Here is a 22,177-nt window from a genome sequence, read left to right on the forward strand (position 1 = left end):
CAGCGGGGACGTAGGAACAGATAGAGAGGCAGCAGGGACGTAGGGACAGATAGAGCGGCAGCAGGGACAGATAGAGAGGTAATTGCAACCAAGGCCAGCAACAGAAATCTTGGGGCCCACAGTACAGTGATATCTCTGGAGCCCCCTTAGATTTGATATACTGTATTCACAGTATAAATAAACAAATTTCAACAGCAGCACTCAGGAATAAAACACACGACAGCCACTTTCAGCAAACATTTCAAGAGTGGATGCACACTTGTACCACACAGTCACTGTGTGTGTGAGAGGCTCCTGTCATTCTGAGACCGCACCCACATCGCCTACAGCTCACTGCCTTACTTGGACAAGGTGGCTTACAACCCTTCTGGGCACTAAGCTGCGTATCCTTGAGGCCCCTCTGATCCTTGGGGCCCGGAACAGGCGTCCCCTTAAACCCCCCCTGCCGCCGACCCTGAACGCTCACCTGGTGCGCTGTATAAACTGATCCCTACATTAGGTAGAAATGTGAACACAGAAAATTATTTGCTCAGCATCTCTGACGCACACAAAGAAAAGCACAGTTCAGAGTTCTACACAGCTCTTTCTGAAAAAAATAAATAAATAAATATTACAACCAGCGATAGAGTTGGGACACACAGCACTATACAAAAAAAAAAAAAAGAATTTACTCACCGGTAATTCTATTTCTCGTAGTTCGTAGTGGATGCTGGGAACTCCGTAAGGACCATGGGGAATAGACGGGCTCCGCAGGAGACTGGGCACTCTAAAAGAAAGATTAGGTACTATCTGGTGTGCACTGGCTCCTCCCTCTATGCCCCTCCTCCAGACCTCAGTTAAGGAAACTGTGCCCGGAAGAGCTGACACAACAAGGAAAGGATTTGGAATCCAGGGTAAGACTCATACCAGCCACACCAATCACACTGTACAACTTGTGATAACCATACCCAGTTAACAGTATGAACAACAACTGAGCCTCAGTAACAGATGGCTCATAACAATAACCCTTTAGTTAAGCAATAACTATATACATGTATTGCAGAGAGTCCGCACTTGGGACAGGCGCCCAGCATCCACTACGGACTACGAGAAATAGAATTACCGGTGAGTAAATTCTTATTTTCTCTGACATCCTAGTGGAAGCTGGGAACTCCGTAAGGACCATGGGGATTATACCAAAGCTCCCAAACGGGCGGGAGAGTGCGGATGACTCTGCAGCACCGAATGAGCAAAGGCAAGGTCCTCCTCAGCCAGGGTATCAAACTTGTAGAACTTAGCAAACGTGTTTGAACCCGACCAAGTAGCAGCTCGGCAAAGCTGTAAAGCCGAGACCCCTCGGGCAGCCGCCCAAGAAGAGCCCACCTTCCTTGTGGAATGGGCTTTTACTGATTTAGGATGCGGTAACCCTGCCGCAGAATGAGCTTGCTGAATCGTGTTACAGATCCAGCGCGCAATAGTTTGCTTTGAAGCCGGAGCACCCAGTTTGTTGGGTGCATGCAGGATAAACAGCGAGTCAGTTTTCCTGACTCCAGCCGTCCTGGCTACATAGATTTTCAAAGCTGATACCACCTTTGGGAGAAATTGGGGACGAGTCCTCAATTCTGCCCTGTCCATATGGAAGATCAGATACGGACTTTTACATGACAAAGCCGCCAATTCTGACACACGCCTAGCTAAAGCCAAGGCCAACAGCATGACCACCTTCCACGTGAGATACTTTAGCTCCACGGTCTTAAGTGGCTCAAACCAGTGTGATTTCAGGAAATCCAACACAACGTTAAGATCCCAAGGTGCCACTGGAGGCACAAAAGGGGGCTGAATATGCAGCACTCCCTTAACAAACGTCTGAACTTCAGGCAGTGAAGCCAGTTCTTTTTGAAAGAAAATAGATAGGGCCGAAATCTGGACCTTTATGGATCCTAATTTTAGGCCCATAGTCACTCCCGACTGTAGGAAGTGCAGGAATCGACCCAGCTAGAATTCCTCTTTAGCGGCCTTCCTGGCCTCACACCAAGCAACATATTTTCGCCATATACGGTGATAATGTTTTGCTGTCACGTCTTTCCTAGCCTTTATCAGCGTAGGAATAACTTCATCCGGAATGCCCTTTTCCGCTAGGATCCGGCGTTCAACCGCCATGCCGTCAAACGCAGCCGCGGTAAGTCTTGGAACAGACAGGGCCCCTGCTGTAACAGGTCCTGTCTGAGAGGCAGAGGCCATGGGTCCTCTGAGATAATTTCTTGTAGTTCTGGGTACCAAGTTCTTCTTGGCCAATCCGGAACGATGAGTATAGTTCTTACTCCTCTCTTTCTTACTATCCTCAGTACCTTGGGTATGAGAGGAAGAGGAGGGAACACATAAACCGACTGGTACACCCACGTTGTCACTAGTGCGTCCACAGCTATCGCCTGAGGGTCCCGTGACTTGGTGCAATATTTTTTTAGCTTTTTGTTGAGGCGGGACGCCATCATGTCCACCTGTGGCAGTTCCCAACGATTTACAATCTGTGTGAAGACTTCTTGATGAAGTCCCCACTCTCCCGGGTGGAGGTCGTGCCTGCTGAGGAAGTCTGCTTTCCAGTTGTCCACTCCCGGAATGAACACTGCTGACAGTGCTATCACGTGATTCTCCGCCCATCGAAGAATCCTTGTGGCTTCTGCCATTGCCATCCTGCTTCTTGTGCCGCCCTGGCGGTTTACATGGGCGACCGCCGTGATGTTGTCTGACTGAATCAGTACAGATTGGTTTTGAAGCAGGGGCTTTGCTTGACTCATGGCGTTGTAGATGGCCCTTAGTTCCAATATATTTATGTGTAGAGAAGTCTCCAGACTTGACCACTGTCCTTGGAAGTTTCTTCCCTGAGTGACTGCCCCCCATCCTCGGAGGCTTGCATCCGTGGTCACCAGGATCCAGTCCTGTATGCCGAACCTGCGTTCCTCGAGAAGATGAGCACTCTACAGCCACCACAGCAGAGACACCCTGGCCCTTGGGGACAGGGTGATCAACCGATGCATCTGAAGATGCGATCCGGACCATTTGTCCAACAGATCCCACTGAAAGATCCTTGCATGGAACCTGCCGAAGGGAATTGCTTCGTAAGAAGCCACCATCTTTCCCAGGACTCGCGTGCAGTGATGCACCGACACCTGTTTTGGTTTCAGGAGGTCCCTGACCAGAGATGACAATTCCTGGGCCTTCTCCTCCGGGAGAAACACCTTCTTCTGTTCTGTGTCCAGAATCATTCCCAGGAAAACCAGACGCGTCGTAGGAATCAGCTGCGACTTTGGGATATTCAGAATCCAGCCGTGCTGTTGCAACACTGCCTGAGAGAGTGCTACGCTGACCAACAACTGCTCTTTGGACCTCGCCTTTATGAGGAGATCGTCCAAGTACGGGATAATTATAACTCCCTTTCTTCGAAGGAGTATCATCATTTTGGCCATTACCTTGGTAAATATTCTCGGAGCCGTGGAGAGACCAAACGGCAACGTCTGGAATTGGTAATGACAGTTCTGTACCACAAACCTGAGGTACTCCTGGTGAGGTGGGAAAATGGGGACATGCAAGTAAGCATCCTTGATGTCCAGCGACACCATATAATCCCCCTCTTCCAGGCTTGCAATAACCGCCCTGAGCGATTCCATTTTGAACTTGAACTTCTTTATATAAGTGTTCAAGGATTTTAAATTCAGGATGGGTCTCACCGAACCGTCCGGTTTCGGTACCACAAACATTGTGGAATAGTAACCCCTGCCCTGTTGAAGGAGGGGGACCTTGATTATCACCTGCTGGAGGTACAGCTTGTGAATTGCCGCCAGTACTACCTCCCTTTCCCTGGGAGCAGCTGGCAAGGCTGATTTGAGGTAACGGCGAGGGGGAGTCGCCTCGAACTCCAGCTTGTATCCCTGAGATACAATCTGTACAGCCCATAGATCCACTTGTGAGCGAACCCACTGGTTGCTGAAGTTTCGGAGACGCGCCCCCACCGCACCTGGCTCCGCCTGTGGAGCCCCAACGTCATGCGGTGGACTTAGTGGAAGCAGGGGAGGATTTTTGTTCCTGGGAACTGGCTGCCTGGTGCAGCTTCTTTCCTCTACCCTTGCCTCTGGCCAGAAAGGATGCTCCTCTGACCCGCTTGCCTTTCTGAGACCGAAAGGACTGCATTTGATAATACGGTGCTTTCTTAGGCTGTGAGGGAACCTGAGGTAAAAAAGTCGACTTCCCAGCAGTTGCTGTGGATACGAGGTCCGAGAGACCGTCCCCAAATAATTCCTCACCCTTATAAGGCAAAACCTCCATGTGTTTTTTAGAATCAGCATCACCTGTCCACTGCCGAGTCCATAATACTCTCCTGGCAGAAATGGACATTGCATTAATTCTAGATGCCAGAGGGCAAAAGTCCCTCTGTGCATCCCGCATATATAAGACGACGTCTTTTATATGTTCGATGGTTAGCAAAATAGTATCCCTGTCGAGGGAATCAATGTTGTCTGACAGGGTATCAGTCCATGCTGCTGCAGCACTACACATCCAGGCTGAAGCAATAGCAGGTCTCAGTAGAGTACCAGAGTGTGTATACACAGACTTCAGGATAGCTTACTGCTTTCTATCCGCAGGATCCTTTAGGGCGGCCGTATCCTGAGACGGCAGTGCCACCCTTTTAGATAAGCGTGTTATCGCCTTGTCCACCCTAGGGGATGTTTCCCAACGTAACCTATCCGTTGGCGGGAAAGGGTACGCCATCAGTAACCTCTTAGAAATCACTAGTTTCTTATCAGGGGAACTCCACGCTTCTTCACACAAATCATTTAATTCATCAGATGGGGGAAAAGTCACTGGCTGCTTTTTCTCCCCAAACATAATACCCCTTTTGATGGTAACCGGGTTAATATCAGAAATGTGCAATACATCTTTCATTGCAGTAATCATGCATCGGATGGCTTTTGTAGACTGTACATTTGTCTCATCCTCATCTACACTGGAGTCAGACTCCGTGTCGACATCTGTGTCTACCATCAGAGCTAGCGGGCGTTTATGAGCCCCTGACGGCTACTGAGTCACCTGGGCAGGCGCGGGCTGAGACCCCGGCTGTCCCAAGGCTGCTGCGTCATCGAACCTTTTATGTAAGGAGTTGACACTGTCGGTTAGACCTTCCACATATCCATCCAATCAGGTGTCGGCCCCGTCGGGGGCGACACCACATGTATCTGCCCCTGCTCCGCCTCCACGTAACCCTCCTCATCAAACATGTCGACACAGCCGTACCGACACACCGCACACACACAGGGAATGCTCAGACTGAGGACAGGACCCCACAAAGTCCTTTGGGGAGACAGAGAGAGAGTATGCCAGCACACACCACAGCGCTATATAACACAGGGATTTACACTGCTAATAAGTGATTTTCCCAATAGCTGCTTGTTTGTATCGATTTGCGCCTAAATTTATGTGCCCCCCCTCTCTTTTTAACCCGTCTTGTACCTGGATACTGCAGGGGAGAGCCTGGGGAGCGTGCTTCCAGCGGAGCTGTGAAGGGAAAATGGCGCTGGTGTGCTGAGGAAGAAGGCCCCGCCCCCTCAGCGGCGGGCTTCTGTCCCGCGTTTTCTGTAACTTAATGGCGGGGTTTTTTACACATATACAGTTAACTGACTGTATTATGTGTATTTTTTTTGCCAAAAGGTAATATAATTGCTGCCCAGGGCGCCCCCCCCAGCGCCCTGCACCCTACAGTGACCGGAGTGTGTGGTGTGCTGTGGGAGCAATGGCGCACAGCTGTAGTGCTGTGCGCTACCTTAATGAAGACAGGAGTCTTCTGCCGCCGATTTCATCGTTCTTCTGTCTTCTGGCTCTGCAAGGGGGACAGCGGCGCGGCTCCGGGAACGGACGATCAGGTCAGGCCCTGTGTTCGAACCCTCTGGAGCTAATGGTGTCCAGTAGCCTAAGAAGCACAAGCTAGCTGCAAGCAGGTAGGTTTGCTTCTCTCCCCTCAGTCCCACGTAGCAGTGAGTCTGTTGCCAGCAGATCTCACTGAAAATAAAAAACCTAACAAATACTTTCTTTCTAGCAAGCTCAGGAGAGCCCACTAGGAGCACCCAGCTCTGGCCGGGCACAGATTCTAACTGGGGTCTGGAGGAGGGGCATAGAGGGTGGAGTCAGTGCACACCAGATAGTACCTAATCTTTCTTTTAGAGTGCCCAGTCTCCTGCGGAGCACGTCTATTCCCCATGGTCCTTACGGAGTTCCCAGCATCCACTAGGACGTCAGAGAAAAATTACAACAAGCGACATCACTATGTCACTGCAGGCGTCAGTCACCTGTCTCCGTGGCTCTCTTTGCATAGTAGTATCGCCAATGGTTACATAAGTACTTGTGCAGCACACACTGGGGGTAGTTCAGACCTGATTGTTCGCTAGCTATTTTTTGCAGTCCTGCATTCGCATAGTCGCCGCCCATCGGGGAGTGTATTTTAGCTGTGCAAGTGTGCGATCGTATGTGCAGCCGAGCGGTACAAAAAGATCTTGTGCAGTTTATGAGTCGCCCAGAACTTACTCAGCCGCTGAGACCACTTAAGCCTGCTCGGGGCCGTATTTGACGCCCTGCTTGGACACGCCTGCATTTTTCCAACCACTCCCAGAAAATGGTCAGTTAACACCCACAACTGTCATCCTTCTTCCTGTTGACACCCTTCTTACTGTCAATCTGGCTGTGCGAATGGATTCTTTGCAAAACCCATCGCTCAGCAACGATCCACTTTGTACCCGTGCGACGCGCCTGTGCATTGCGGTGCATACGCATGCGCAGTTCTGACCTGATCGTAGTGCTGCAAAAAACGCTAGCGAGCGATCAGGTCTGAATTACCCCCATTGTTCAGTAAGTTCCGAAAATCAATTTCTGCAGTGTGCTCACCCAATGCTAACATGCCTTACAAATGAACGCTGCGCCCCAGGATAAATGTATAAAGTGATCACACACTGAAACTAAGAATGACAACACAGAAAAAGATCTGCTTGCATTGAAATGATTGTGCATCTCTGACGCACACAACCTGCAATACCTTTGGGTGGTAGTCATGTGACGGCCGGTCGGCTGACCGACAGTCACATGACCTCCTCCGTGAGCCCGACGGCTCACTATCCCGATGGTCGGCATGCCGACCAACAGGGACTATTTCCACTCGTGGGTGTCCACGACACCCATAGAGTGGGAATAGAACCCGTGGCGACCGCAGGTCGCCACCGAGCCCGCAGCGTGGCGAGCGCAGGGAGCCCGCAAGGGGCTTGCTGCACTCGCCCCTCCCCGCCGGGATCCCGGCGTCGGTAAGGTGACCGGCGGTCAGGAGACCGCCGGTCACCCGTACTACACCCATACCTTTTACGGGGTGTATTAAATAAGAGTCGGAAACTGCCGTCTTGTCGGAAAGAGGCAAGCCTCCCGCTGCTCCCCCCGCCTGATCTTCCCACCGGCCACCTCACGCTGCTCCCCCGCCTGCTCTCCCCGCCGGCCACCTCACGCTGCTCCCCCCGCTGGCCGCCTCACGCTGTTACCCCCACCTGCTCTCCCCGCTGGCCGCCTCATGCTGCTCTCTGCTCCCCCGACCGCTGCTGTCAGTGCACCCGGTAGCCGCTGACAGCAGCGGCAGGACAGGACACAGGGAATGGCCAAATCCGACAGTCGGATTTGGCCGCTCTTTGAATAGGGGTTGTCGGGTCCATTCCGACAACTGCATGTTGGAATGGACCCGACTCTTATTGAATATACCCCTATGCATCACTATGCAAATATGATGCACAAGCAGCTTCTGCTGATTAAAATGATATGTGGCATGCCTGCATTTTGTGTGCGAGTGCGGTTGCATCTGCATATGAAATGTAATGATTTCCATTAAAACACCGTAACGTAGCATTTCGTATGCAGATACATCTGCAGTCTAACACTGAATATAGGCATGCCGCATATCATTTTAATCAGCAGTCTGCTTGTGCATCCTACTACCCGACATTACCAGAGCTGCCCGGGAACTAACAGCTCACTCACGCCAGGTATCTCACGATGCATACACAATGCTGACAAGCCTTACAAATAAACATGCCTTCTGGTTCCCTTCCCCAAACCAAACCCAGCATGAGCCATTCATTTTAATAGTGTACCGGCCATGTTGTGTTTGTCATTTACTATGCAGTGCACCCAGCCTGTAAACTCACAAGTCTCAAGAGGATGGGATTGGTGGTGGGGAGGCTGCCTATTAAAGCAATTGGGAGGTCAAGGAAGAAGTACAGTAAACACAGTCTCAAAGATAACACTCTTGTAATATGAAAAGCCTCACTTGTATTGTATATCTGTGTAAAAAGTAGCAACCACAGCTTTTTTTCTAATTTTCCCAAAACAAGTTCTGTCATGCTTCATATACAGAGATAATTGTGGACAGGAAAGAAGACTCTTTTGTGTAGTGACCAGTGGTGCAAGTGTGTGGGTACGGGTGGGTACGGCGTACCCATAAGAATTTAGCCGTGGGTACGCCGTACCCACACCGACGGGCCGCCGTTCCTCTTCCCTCCCTCCCTCTGCTGCTCCCCGCCGCTGATGTGAGGGAAGGAGAGCGCAGCCTGCGCCTCTCCTTCCCCTCAGTCTCCGGCGGGTGTCTCAGTTTATTTCAGCGCCGATCCGTGAGCCAATCAGAGCTCGCGGTGCGAGCTCTGATTGGCTCACGGATCGGCGCTGAATTAAACTGAGACACCCGCCGGAGACTGAGGGAAAGGAGAGGCGCAGGCTGCGCTCTCCTTCCCCTCACACAGACAGGACGGCAGCGGTGAGCAGGGGAGGGTGGGGGGGGGATGTTATACCTGGCACTGGGGGATATCTGGCACTGGGGGATATCTGGCACTGGGGGGGGGGGCATTTATATCTGGCACTGGGAGATATCTGGCACTGGGGGGGCATTTATATCTGGCACTGGGGGATATCTGGCACTGGGAGATATCTGGCACTGGGGGGGCATTTCTATCTGGCACTGGGGGATATCTGGCACTGGGGGGGGGGCATTTATATCTGGCACTGGGGGATATCTGGCACTGGGAGATATCTGGCACTGGGGGGGGGGGGGGGCATTTATATCTGGCACTGGGAGATATCTGGCACTGGGGGGGGGGCATTTATATCTGGCACTGGGGGATATCTGGCACTGGGAGATATCTGGCACTGGGGGGGGGATTTATATCTGGCACTGGGGGATATCTGGCACTGGGAGATATCTGGCACTGGGGGGCATTTATATCTGGCACTGGGGGATATCTGGCACTGTGGGGGCATTTCTGTATCTGGCACTGGGGGGCAATGTATATTTGACACAGTGGGGGCATTTGTGTATCTGGCACTGTGGGGCAATGTATATCTGGCACTGTGGGTCAATGTGTATCTGGCACTGTGGGTCAATGTGTGTCTGGCACTGTGGGTCAATGTGTATCTGGCACTTTGGGGCAATGTGTATCTGGCACTGTGGGGCAATGTGTATCTGGCACTGTGAGGCAATGTATATCTGGCACTGTGAGGCAATGTGTATCTGGCACTGTGAGGCAATGTGTATCTGGCACTCTGGGGAAATTTGTGTATCTGGCACTCTGGGGGCATTTGTGTATCTGGCACAGTGAGGCAATGTGTATCTGGCACTGTGGGGCAATGTGTATCTGGCACTGTGGGGCAATGTGTATCTGGCACTGTGGGGCAATGTGTATCTGGCACTGTGGGGCAATGTGTATCTGGCACTGTGGGGCAATGTATATCTGGCACTGTGGGGCAATGTGTATCTGGCACTATTGGGGTCATACGTGTATCTGCCCCTCCCCCCATATTTGTATCACGCCCCCATTTTCATTGGCCACGCCCCATGTGGCATTTGGCCACACCCATTTTTTTTTGCACGCGCGCCTTCGACGCGCGCACACAGTACCCGGAAGACATTTTTTCTACTTGCACCACTGGTAGTGACACTCCACAAGCTGTACATGGATGCCATTGTGGCAGGAACTGTACCGCCCCCTGTGCCTTGCACCCTTGATTGTGGCACTGTTCGCACATACTGTGTACACCCTAAGAAGATTCCATAAACATCTTGGCTGCTGCATATACAAAACATGCAGTCTGCAACAGGGCAGCCACCTGCTGGTCACAGAACAAACTCTCTATGGGACTCACATGCCAGGCAGTATGCAAACTTGAGTTAGACATCACAGTCTTCTGGAGCTCCTCCAGAACCGACTCGGATAATGCAGCTTGAGACTGTAACAGGTGTCTGACCTGAATTTTCCTTAACAGCATAAATAAAGATGGCTGGTCTGGGAAGTTTTGTAATGCCTGAAAAAAAATGTTAAAAAGAAAACTATTACAAAAAATACATAACCTACTGTAAGCACAGAATATTATAGGCAGCATATATTCTGTGTATGACCTAAGCCGGCCATACACCTTAAGATTTACTGTCTAACCAACCAATCGAACTCGCTGGTTGGAACGAAAATCTGCTAGATGTCCAACTTCTCCAGTATTCCCCGATAGGATGAATAAGAAAAGAGGATTTTTATGCTTGTGTTAAATTCTTTTTTCTGAGTCCACCCTTAAGGCTCCTATTCTTCTTAACGTTTTGATGTTTGACATTGTACAACAGTGTTATTTTCTTCTTTGTTGTTCAATTCTTTCTATATTGTCCTGTGCAATTTGAATAAATATAATTGAGTATATGCATTAGCTGGGTACAGAGTAGGAGGTGCTACAGATTTAAGTGATTGAACTCCTGGATCCACACTCAGTATCCCAAAGTCTCCTATGTCCCACAATGAATGCAGAGAAAAGCATAAAATTAAATTATAAACAGCCTCTTATGGGCACAATTTATTATTACATGCACAGTAATGGCAATGTACTAACCCAGGGGTGTCAAACTGTCTTGCTTGTTTCTTCTAGTTTTTTTTTATTTAAGGGAAGGGATCTGGGAGTATATTGTTGAATAGAAGTTATACGATCTTATTATTTCTGGAGCCACTAAGTGTAAAGAGTTTAGTGTTATCTGGGGGGGGGGGGGGGTCCTGTTCAAAGAATCTCCCTCCTAGTTAGGCCATACTAGTGGGACTTGTTGTTTTCTCGGGTGGTTTCCTTCTCCCTCCCTTCTTGTAAGTCTATACTGTATATTAGTTTTACTTTCTCTTTGTGGAAGGTATTCAATTAGCCACGGCATATTTACCCCACTGTGTATTCAATTGTGGGCTGTTTTCGGTTGTTTTTAAAGGCATTTTCGCCAATGCCTTTCACTTTTTGTTTTTTTTTGGTGAAAAGGCATTGGCAAAAAATGCCTCAAAATCGTCGACAAACGGCAGTGTTTTTGCCAGGATAGGTGCGAAAACATGTGGATTCACCGATCCACGGTTTTCACTCCTGCCGAATGATACTCCTAGGCGAAAGAATAGGATTTTGGTTACCTACCGGTAAATCCTTTTCTCGTAGTCCGTAGAGGATGCTGGGGTCCACATTAGTACCATGGGGTATAGACGGGTCCACCAGGAGCCATTGGCACTTTAAGAGTTTCAGTGTGTGGGCTGGCTCCTCCCTCTATGCCTCTCCTACCAGACTCAGTCTAGAAACTGTGCCCGAAGAGACGGACATCTTTGAGAGAAGGATTTAACACAGATAGTGGCGAGATTCACACCAGCTCACACATACAAGGCACATCAAGCTAACTTAGCTTGAAAACTTAGCAACCGCTGAGACGTTACTTACCAAGTAATAATACATTACTCAACTAAAACAAAGTTGTACTGAACTAAAGAACGATAGCAGGAAAACGAAGCGCTGGGCGGGCGCCGAGCATCCTCTACGGACTACGAGAAAAGGATTTACTGGTAGGTAACCAAAATCCTATTTTCTATACGTCCTAGAGGATGCTGGGGTCCACAATAGGGTATCCGTTTGGATGGTCGATCATGTTATGGTCGACAGCCATTAGGTCGACATTGACATGGTCGACATGGACACATGGGCGACACATGAAAAGGTCGACATGGGTTTTTCACAATTATTTTCTTTTGTGGAACTTTACGATCCACATGGACGACGATTGGGAACGGTAATCTGTGCCGAGTGCAGCAGTAGCGGAGCGAGGCACCTTGCCCGAAGCATGGCGAGCAAAGCGTGGGGTTCCCCGTCACTTTACGCAAAAAACGACACAAAAAAAGTAAAAAAAACCATGTCGACCTTTTCATGTGTCGGCCATGCCAATGTCGACCAATAGTGGTCGACTGAATGACTTTCGACCATAACATGGTCGACCATTCATACCGGAACCCCACATTAGTACCATGGGGATGTACCAGAGCTCCCAGAACGGGAGGGAGAGGGCGGAAGCTCCTGCAGAACTGATTTACTGAACTTCAGATCATCAGAAGCCAAAGTATCAAACTTGTAGAACTTTGCAAACGTGTTCGACACAGACCAAGTTGCAGCTCGGCGAAGTTGTAACACCGAGACACCCCGGGCAGCCGCCCAGGAAGACCCCACCTTACAAGTAGAGTGGGCCTTAACAGTCGTAGGACACGGCAATCCTGCCATAGAATACGCATGCTGGATAGTGAACCTGATCCAGCGAGAGATCGCCTGCTTAGAAGCAGGACACCCAATTTTCTTGCGATTAGACAGGACAAACAGAGAGTCCGATTTTCTGTGACGAGCAGTCCTCTTCACATAGATTTTCAGAGCCCTTACAACATCCAAGGACTTTGATGAAATTGAGGAGTCAGTAGCCAGGTTGGTTGATATGAAATGCCGACACAACCACCGGAAGAAACTGCTGACGTGTCCGGAGCTCAGCTCTATCTTTGTGGAAGATCAAGTATGGGCTTTTACAGGACAAAGCCCCCAACTCAGACATACGTCTAGCAGAAGCTAAGGCCAACAACGTGACAGCCTTCCATGTAAGAAATTTGACCTCAACCTCCTGTAGAGGCTCGAACCAGTCCGATTGGAGGAACTGCAACACCATGTTAAGGTCCCAAGGCGCCGTAGGCGGTACAAAGGGAGGTTGGATGTGCAGAACTCCCTTCAAAAAGGTCTGAACCTCAGGGAGGGCAGCCAATTATTTCTGGAAGAAAATGGATAGGGCCGAAATCTGGACCTTCACAGATCCAAACCTCAGGCCCATATCCACACCGGCTTATAGGAAGAGGAGAAACTGTCCCAGTTGAAACTCCACCGCAGGAAAATTCTTGGACTCACACCAAGATACATATTTTTTCCAAATTCGATGGTAATGTTTAGACGTTACTCCTTTCCTAGCCTGTATCAGGGTAGGAATAACCTTGTTCGGAATGCCCTTTCGAGCTAGTATCAGGCGTTCAACCTCCATGCCGTCAAACGTAGCCGCGGTAAGTTTTGATAGGCGAATGGCCCCTGCTGCAGCAGGTCCTCCCGAAGAGGAAGAGGCCTCGGCTCTTCTTGCAGTAGATCCAGAAGATCCACGTACCAAGCCCTTCTTAGCCAGTCTGGAGCAATGAGGATCAGTTGAACCCTTGTTCTCCTTATGAGCTTTAGAACTCTTGGGATGAGTGTAAGTGGAGGAAACACGTACACCGGCTGGAACACCCACGGAGTCACTAGGGCGTCCACCGCCACTGCTTGCGGGTCCCTCGACCTGGAACAATACCGCTGAAGCTTCTTGTTGAGACGAGAGGCCATCATGTCGATCTGGGGTATGCCCCAAAGATCTGTTGCCTCCTTGAACACCTCCGGATGGAGACCCCACTCCCCTGGATGTTTTTCTGCCCAGAGGATGATTCTTGTTACCTCTGACATTGCAGTTCTACTCGTCGTTCCGCCCTGTCGGTTTATGTAAGCCACTATTGTCACATTGTCCGACTGTACTTGAACGGCCCGATTCCTCAGAAGATGGGCCACTTGGAGAAGACCGTTGTAGACGGCTCTTAGTTCCAGAATGTTTATTGGCAGGCCGGCTTCCTGACTTGACCACCTTCCTTGGAAGGTTTCCCCTTGAGTGACTGCGCCACAGCCCCGGAGACTTGCATCCGTGGTTAGAAGGATCCAGTCCTGAATCCCGAACCTGCGGCCCTCCAGAAGGTGAGGTAATTGCAGCCACCAGAGGAGTGAAATCCTGGCCTTTGGTGACAGACGTATGCTCTGGTACATGTGTAGATGGGATCCCGACCACTTATCCAGGAGATCCAGTTGGAAAAACCGAGCATGAAACCTCCCGTGCTGCAGAGCCTTGTAAGATGCCACCATCTTCCCCAGAAGGCGAATGCACTGATGAACCGACACCCGGGTTGGCTTCAGGACATCCCGGACCATTGTTGGTATCACCAACGCTTTTTCCTCTGGAAGAAACACCCTCTGCACTTCTGTGTCGAGGATCATTCCCAGAAAGGACAACCTCCTGGTTGGTACCAAATGTGAGTTTGGAAGATTCAGGATCCAACCATGTTCCCTGAGAAGCTGTGTCGTGAGAGCTATGGACCGTAACAGCTTCTCCTTGGACGATGCCTTTATCAGCAGATGGTCCAGATATGGAATTATGTTCACCCCCTGTCTGCGGAGGAGAACCATAATTTCCGCCATCACCTGTGGAGAGGACGAATGGTAGGGCCTGGAACTGAAAATGACAGTCTAACAGTGCGAATCGAAGATGAGCTTGATGCGGCAGCCAAATCGGAATGTGGAGGTACGCATCCTTGATATCCAGGGATATCAGGAATTCCCCCTACTCCAGACCTGATATCACTGCCCTTAGAGACTCCATTTTGAATTTGAACTTTTCCCATTTTTTCCTATCCTCTACCGGGAAAGGAAATGCCACCAGAACCCTTTAGGTATCTGGAATTTTTTATCCGGGTTTTCCCAAGCCTTTTCAAAAAATAAGATTTTAAACCTACCGGTAAATCTTTTTCTCGTAGTCCGTAGAGGATGCTGGGGACTCCGTAAGGACCATGGGGATAGACGGGCTCGGCAGGAGACATGGGCACTTTAAGAAAGACTTTAGGTCTGGGTGTGCACTGGCTCCTCCCTCTATGCCCCTCCTCTAGACCTCAGTTAAAGAAACTGTGCCCAGAGAAGATGGACAGTACGAGGAAAGGATTTTTGTTAATCCAAGGGCAAGATTCATACCAGCCACACCAATCACACCGTATAACTTGTGTATCAAGTAAACAGTTAACAGTATGAAAAAATAACGTAGCATCAGTCCAACCTGATGGAACTATAACATAACCCTTATGTAAGCAATAACTATATACAAGTTTCGCAGAAGTAGTCCGCACTTGGGACGGGCGCCCAGCATCCTCTACGGACTACGAGACAAAGATTTACCGCTAGGTTTAAAATCTTATTTTCTCTAACGTCCTAGAGGATGCTGGGGACTCCGTAAGGACCATGGGGATTATACCAAAGCTCCCAAACGGGCGGGAGAGTGCGGATGACTCTGCAGCACCGATTGAGCAAACAGGAGGTCCTCCTCAGCCAGGGTATCAAACTTATAGAACTTTGCAAAGGTGTCTGACCCCGACCAAGTAGCAGCTCGGTACAGCTGTAGTGCCGAGACCCCTCGGGCAGCCGCCCAAGACGAGCCCACCTTCCTAGTGGAATGGGCCTTAACCGATTTCAGTAACGGCAATCCTGCCGTAGAATGCGCCTGCTGAATCGTGTTACAGATCCAGCGAGCAATAGTCTGCTTTGAAGCAGGGCCGCCAACCTTGTTGACTGCATACAGGACAAACAGTGCTTCTGTTTTTCTGATCCTAGCCGTTCTGGCCACGTAAATTTTCAAAGCCCTGACCACATCCAGGGACTCGGAATCCTCCAAGTCACGTGTAGCCACAGGCACGACAATAGGTTGGTTCATATGAAAGGATGAGACCACCTTAGGTAGGAATTGAGGACGGGTCCGCAATTCCGCTCTATCCATATGGAAAACCAGATAGGGGCTTTTATGTGATAAAGCCGCCAATTCCGAAACTCGCCTAGCCGAAGCCAAGGCTAACAACATGACCACCTTCCAAGTGAGATATTTCAACTCCACTGTTTTAAGTGGTTCAAACCAATGTGACTTAAGGAAACTTAACACCACGTTAAGGTCCCAAGGCGCCACCGGAGGTACAAAAGGAGGCTGAATATGCAGTACTCCCTTCACAAAAGGCCAATTCCTTTTGAAAGAAAATGGATAAGGCCGAAATCTGAACTTTAATGGAGCCTAATTTTAGGCCCAAATTCACTCCAGTTTGTAGGAAGTGAAAAAAACGGCCTAGATGGAATTCTTCCGTAGGAGCATTCCTGGCCTCACACCAAGAAACATATTTACGCCATATTCGGTGATAATGTTTAGATGTCACGTCCTTCCTAGCCTTTATCAGCGTAGGAATGACCTCATCCGGAATTCCTTTTTCCGCTAGGATCCGGCGTTCAACCGCCATGCCGTAAAACGCAGCCGGGGTAAGTCTTGGAACAGACATGGCCCCTGTTGTAACAGGTCATGTCGTAGAGGAAGAGGCCACGGATCTTCTGTGAGCATTTCCAGCAGATCCGGATACCAGGTCCTTCTTGGCCAATTTGGAACAATGAGAATTGTTCTCACTCCTTTTTCTTATTATTCTCAATACCTTGGGTATGAGAGGAAGAGGAGGAAACACATAAACCGACTGGAACACCCACGGTGTCACCAGGGCGTCTACTGCTACCGCCTGAGGATCTTTTGATTTGGCGCAATACCTCTGTAGCTTTTTGTTGAGACGGGATGCCATCATGTCTATCTGGGGCAGTCCCCACTGACTTGCAATCTGTGTGAAGACTTCCCGGTGAAGTCCCCACTCCCCTGGATGCAGGTAGTGTCTGCTGAGGAAGTCTGCTTCCCAGTTATCCACTCCCGGAATGAACACAGCTGACAGTGCGCTTACATGATTTTCCGCCCAGCGAAGAATCTTGGTGGCTTCCACCATTGCCACCCTGCTCCTTGTGCCGCCTTTGCGGTTTACATAAGCTACTGCGGTGATGTTGTCTGACTGGATCAGAACTGGTTGGTCGCGAAGTAAGTTCTCCGCCTGACGTAGGGCGTTGTATATAGCCCTCAGTTCCAGAATGTTGATGTGAAGACAAGTCTCTTGACTTGTCCAGAGTTCTTGGAAGTTTCTTCCCCTTGTGACTGCTCCCCACCCTCTGAGGCTCGCGTCCGTGGTCACCAGGATCCAATCCTGAATGCCGAACCTGCGTCCTTCCAAAAGGTGAGCACTCTGCAGCCACCACAGGAGAGAAACCCTGGCCCTGGGGAACAGGGTGATCCGCTGATGAAATTGTAGATGTGATCCAGACCACTTGTCCAATAGGTCCCATTGGAAAGTCCTTGTATGGAACCTGCCGAAGGGAATGGCCTCGTATGTTGCCACCATTTTTCCCAGGACGTGAGTGCAATGATGCACAGACACTTGTTGTGGCTTCAATAGGTTCTTGACTAGAATCATGAGTTCCTGAGCCTTTTCTATCGGGAGAAAAACCTTTTTCTGGTCTGTGTCCAGAACCATGCCCAAGAAGCTCAGACGAGTCGTAGGAACCAGCTGCGACTTCTGGATATTGAGAATCCAGCCGAGTTGCTGTAACACCTTCACTGAAATAGGCCCTACACACTGGCCGATTTTCTGAAAGATATGAACGATCTCGTTCATAAATGAACGAGAACTCGTTCATATCTTTCAGTGTGGAGACTCCAGCGATGAACGATGCGCGGCCCCGCGCTCGTTCATCGCTGGTCTCCCGTCGGCTGTGCATGCAGGCCAATATGGACGATCTCGTCCATATTTGCCTGCACTTCAATGCAGCCGTGTGACGGGGGGAGTGAAGAAACTTCACTCCCCCCGTCACTGCCCCCCCGCCGCCGGGTCGCATCGTCAAATGAGTAGGGCCCCAAAGTGACACACTGTTCAGTAACTTCTCTCGTGATCTCGCTTTTATGAGATCGTCCAAGTAAGGGATAATTGTGAAAATCCTCGGGGCCGTGGAAAGCCCAAACGGTAACGTCTGAAATTGGTAATGACAATCCTGTACAGCAAATCTCAGGTACGCCTGATGAGGTGGATATATGGGAACATGAAGGTATGCATCCTTTATGTCCAGGGATACCATAAAATCCCCCCCTTCCAGGCTGGCGATGACCGCTCTGAGCGATTCCATTTTGAACTTGAACCGTTTTAAGTATAGGTTCAGGGATTTTAAATTCAATATGGGTCTGACCGAACCGTCCGGTTTTGGAACTACAAACAGGGTGGAGTAGTATCCCTTCCCTCTCTGAAGTAGGGGAACTTCGACCACCACTTGTTGAAGACACAATTTGTGAATAGCATTTAACACTATCTTCCTTTCCAGGGGAGAAGTCGGTAGAGCCGATTTGAAAAACCGGCGAGGAGGCACCTCTTCGAATTCCAGCTTGTATCCCTGAGAAACAATTTCTATTGCACAGGGATCCACCTGTGAGTGAACCCAGATGTGGCTGAAAAGTCGAAGACGTGCCCCCACTGGGGCGGACTCCCCCAGCGGAGCCCCAGCGTCATGCGATGGATTTTGCAGAGGCCGGGGAGGATTTCTGTTCCTGGGAACTAGCTGTGCAGCTTTTTACCTCTGCCCTTACCTCTGGCAAGAAAGGATGATCCACGCACTCTTTTGCTTTTATTTGAACAAAAAGACTGCATTTGATAATGTGGCGCTTTCTTAGGTTGTGAGGGAACATAAGGCAAAAAATTCGAGCTGTGGAGACCAGGTCCGAGAGACCTTCCCCAAACAATTCCTCCCCCTTGTAAGGTAAAACCTCCATATGTCTTTTTGAGTCGGCATCACCTGTCCACTGCCGGGTCCAGAGGACTCGTCTAGCAGAGATTGACATAGCGTTTATTCTGGAACCCAGTAAACTAATGTCTCTTTGAGCATCCCTCATATATAAGACAGCATCCTTTATATGGCCTAGGGCAGGCCTGGCCAACCTGTGGCTCTCCAGATGTTGAGAAACTACACATCCCAGCATGCCCTGCCATAGTTTTAGCATTCCCTAAGAGCAAAACTGTGGCAAGGCATGATGGGACTTGTAGTTTTACAACAGCTGGAGAGCCACAGGTTGGCCAGGCCTGGCCTAGGGTCAATAAAATGGTATCCTTATCTAGGGTTTCAATCTCCGCCGATAAGGAATCTGTCCATGCTGCAACCGCGCTACAAACCCAGGCCGACGCAATTGGCGGTCTGAGTAATGTACCAGAATGTGTGTAAATGGATTTCAAGGTAATCTCATGCTTGCAGTCTGCAGGATCCTTGAGGGTAGCCGTACCTTGTGATGGCAGCGCTATCTTTTTTGACAAGCGTGTCAACGCTTTGTCCACCTTAGGGGATGATTCCCACCGTACCCTGTCCGTTGGCGGGAAAGGATACGCCATAAGAATCCTTTTGGGAATCTGCAGTTTTTTGTCTGGAGATTCCCAAGCTTTTTCACATAATTCGTTCAACTCATGTGAGGAGGGAAAAGTTACATCGGGCTTTTTTCCCTTATACATGTGTACCCTCGTGTCAGGGATAGGGGGTTCCTTTGTGATATGCAACACTTCTTTTATTGCAATAATCATATATCGAATACATTTAGCCACTTTCGGCTGTAACTTTACATCAGGTGTCGGCACCGCCGACGGAGACCTCACATTCATACGCTCCCCCTCCTCTCTAGGTGAGCCTTCTACCTCAGACATGTCGACACACGCGTACCGACACACCACACACACACACACACACACACACACACACACACACACACACACACACACACACACACACACAGGGAACCTCTTATCTGAAGACAGTTTCCCCACCAGGCCCTTTGGAGAGACAGAGAGAGAGTATGCCAGCACACACCCCAGCGCTGTATGACCCAGGACAAAAACACAATAATATTATGTTTACCCAGATAGCGCTGTTTACATATACAATATGCGCCAATTTTGTGCCCCAACCCCCCTCCTCTTTAAAACCCTCTGTCTACCGTGGTATAAGCAGGGGAGAGTCCGGGGAGCTTCCTCTCAGCGGTGCTGTGGATAAAAAATGGCGCTGTGAGTGCTGAGGGAGAAGCCCCGCCCCCTCGGCGGCGGGCTTCTGTCCCGCTGAAAATCTCAAAATTTGGCGGGGGTTCTTATATATATACAGTGCCCAGCTGTACATATACTTATTTTTGCCAAAAGAGGTCTATATGCTGCCCAGGGCGCCCCCCCTGCGCCCTGCACCCTTACAGTGACTGCCGTGTGTGAGGTGTATGGGAGCAATGGCGCACAGCTGAAGTGCTGTGCGTTACCTCAGTGAAGATCATGAAGTCTTCTGCCGCCTCTGAAATCTTCACCCGGCTTCTATCTTCCGGCTCTGCGAGAGGGACGGCGGCGCGGCTCTGGGACGGACGGCGAGGGTGAGACCTGCGTACCAATCCCTCTGGAGCTAATGGTGTCCAGTAGCCTAAGAAGCAGAGCCTTGAAACTTACAGAAGTAGGTCTGCTTCTCTCCTCTCAGTCCCTCGATGTAGGGAGTCTGTTACCAGCAGGCTCCCTGAAAATAAAAAACCTAACAAATATACTTTCTGTCAGGATGCTCAGGAGAGCTCCCTGAAGTGCACCCATCTCCTTAGGGCACAGTTTCAAACAACTGAGGTCTAGAGGAGGGGCACAGAGGGAGGAGCCAGTGCACACCCAGACCTAAAGTCTTTCTTAAAGTGCCCATGTCTCCTGCGGAGCCCGTCTAACCCCATGGTCCTTACGGAGTCCCCAGCATCCTCTAGGACGTTAGAGAAATAACATTTAATTCCTTTGATGCAGGGAAGGTTAGCGAGGCTTTCTTAGTGTCAGTGAAGTAAGCCTCCTCAACCTGCTCGGGTGTTGTATCAGCAATATTCAACACATCTCTAATAGCCTCTATCATCAACTGCACCCCTTTAGCAAGAGATGCTGCCCCCGCAAAACATCCCCGTCAAAGTCTGCAGTGTCAGAATCGGTATCGGTATCATCCTGCATGACCTGCGCAAGAGCACGTTTATGAGAATATACAGCGGGGAGCTCTGAGGTACCAGAAGTGGGCCAGACTGCCATAGAGTTCTGTAAAGCCTGAGTTTCAGATTAATTTTGTGCAACCCTAGCAGAAATCTGAGAAATCATAGATTTGATAAAGGATAACCACTCAGGCTCCCTTGGTGTTATCTGTGCTAAACCAGTGCAATCCTGATTACATGGAATGGGATCATCCTGAGAGGACATATCCTCTGCAGCATATGACACAGAGTCCCTGGACATTGCTTAATGGAGACCACAGACACTCCACACACACACAGGGGAGGACAGACAGAGTTTCACCCCCAAGAAGGGCAAGAGAGACACAGAGATTGGAGCCAACCCACACACAGCGATTTTAATGTAAAAGGAGACCCTACTAGCGCTGACTGTGCACCTTAATAGGTTACACAGTCTTAATGCAGCCCCCCCCCCCCCCCCCCTTTCTACAACCCCCTGGTACCATGAGAGATAGCTGGAGTTGCTGTGGAGGGACTTGCTCTTCCTGGACAGAGCTGTGCAGGCAGAAAAATGGCGCTGAACGCTGCTGGATCCGCTCTGAGATGCTCCACCCCCAAAATGACACTGTCTTCCTGCTCTTCACAAGGATTATACTGGCCTGAGGTAAAATGCTGGCTGAGATCCACGGACCCCGACAGGCTTGCTGACCAGTTCAGGGCTCAGGCGCCCCTCACAGCGCCGCACTAAGAACCGGCGAGCCTCCGGAGCGCAGTGAGTACTGCGCTCCTACCCTGTTGCCGCTATCTTCACACCGCCCCCCCCGCTTGCTAGGGAAGGCGGTGACTCACTTGCCATTGATCTTCAGCTCTGTAAGGGGGTGGCGGCAAGCTGCTGGGGTGAGCGATCCCCTGTGGTGGGGAACGATCTAACCCCTCAGGAGCTCAGTGTCCTGTCAGCAGAGATAGTGGCTCAGACCCCGCAGGGCGGACACTACTCCCCCCCTTAGTCCCACAAAGCAGGGAGGCTGTTGCCAGCAGCCTCCCTGTAAAATAATAAACTCTAAAAAAAAAACTTTACTAAAGAAGCTCTGTAGAGCTCCCCTAGCTGTGACCGGCTCCTCCAGG

At 50.1% G+C, this 22,177-nt stretch overlaps 1 protein-coding gene across 4 annotated transcripts in view; it reads right to left on the bottom strand.

The window, feature by feature from the left end:
* The window catches only part of SKIC3 (SKI3 subunit of superkiller complex), a 441,476-nt gene that overhangs the window by 62,129 nt on the left and 357,170 nt on the right, over window positions 1-22,177 (bottom strand). For all 4 annotated transcript variants that reach the window (XM_063964031.1, XM_063964029.1, XM_063964032.1 and 1 more), the window contains exon 37: window positions 10,189-10,347. In XM_063964031.1, coding sequence (XP_063820101.1) covers window positions 10,189-10,347 — 159 coding nt within the window. The remainder of the gene's footprint in view (window positions 1-10,188; window positions 10,348-22,177) is intronic.

Source organism: Pseudophryne corroboree, chromosome 1 (genome assembly GCF_028390025.1).
Source record: "Pseudophryne corroboree isolate aPseCor3 chromosome 1, aPseCor3.hap2, whole genome shotgun sequence".
Classification (NCBI taxonomy): domain Eukaryota; kingdom Metazoa; phylum Chordata; class Amphibia; order Anura; family Myobatrachidae; genus Pseudophryne; species Pseudophryne corroboree.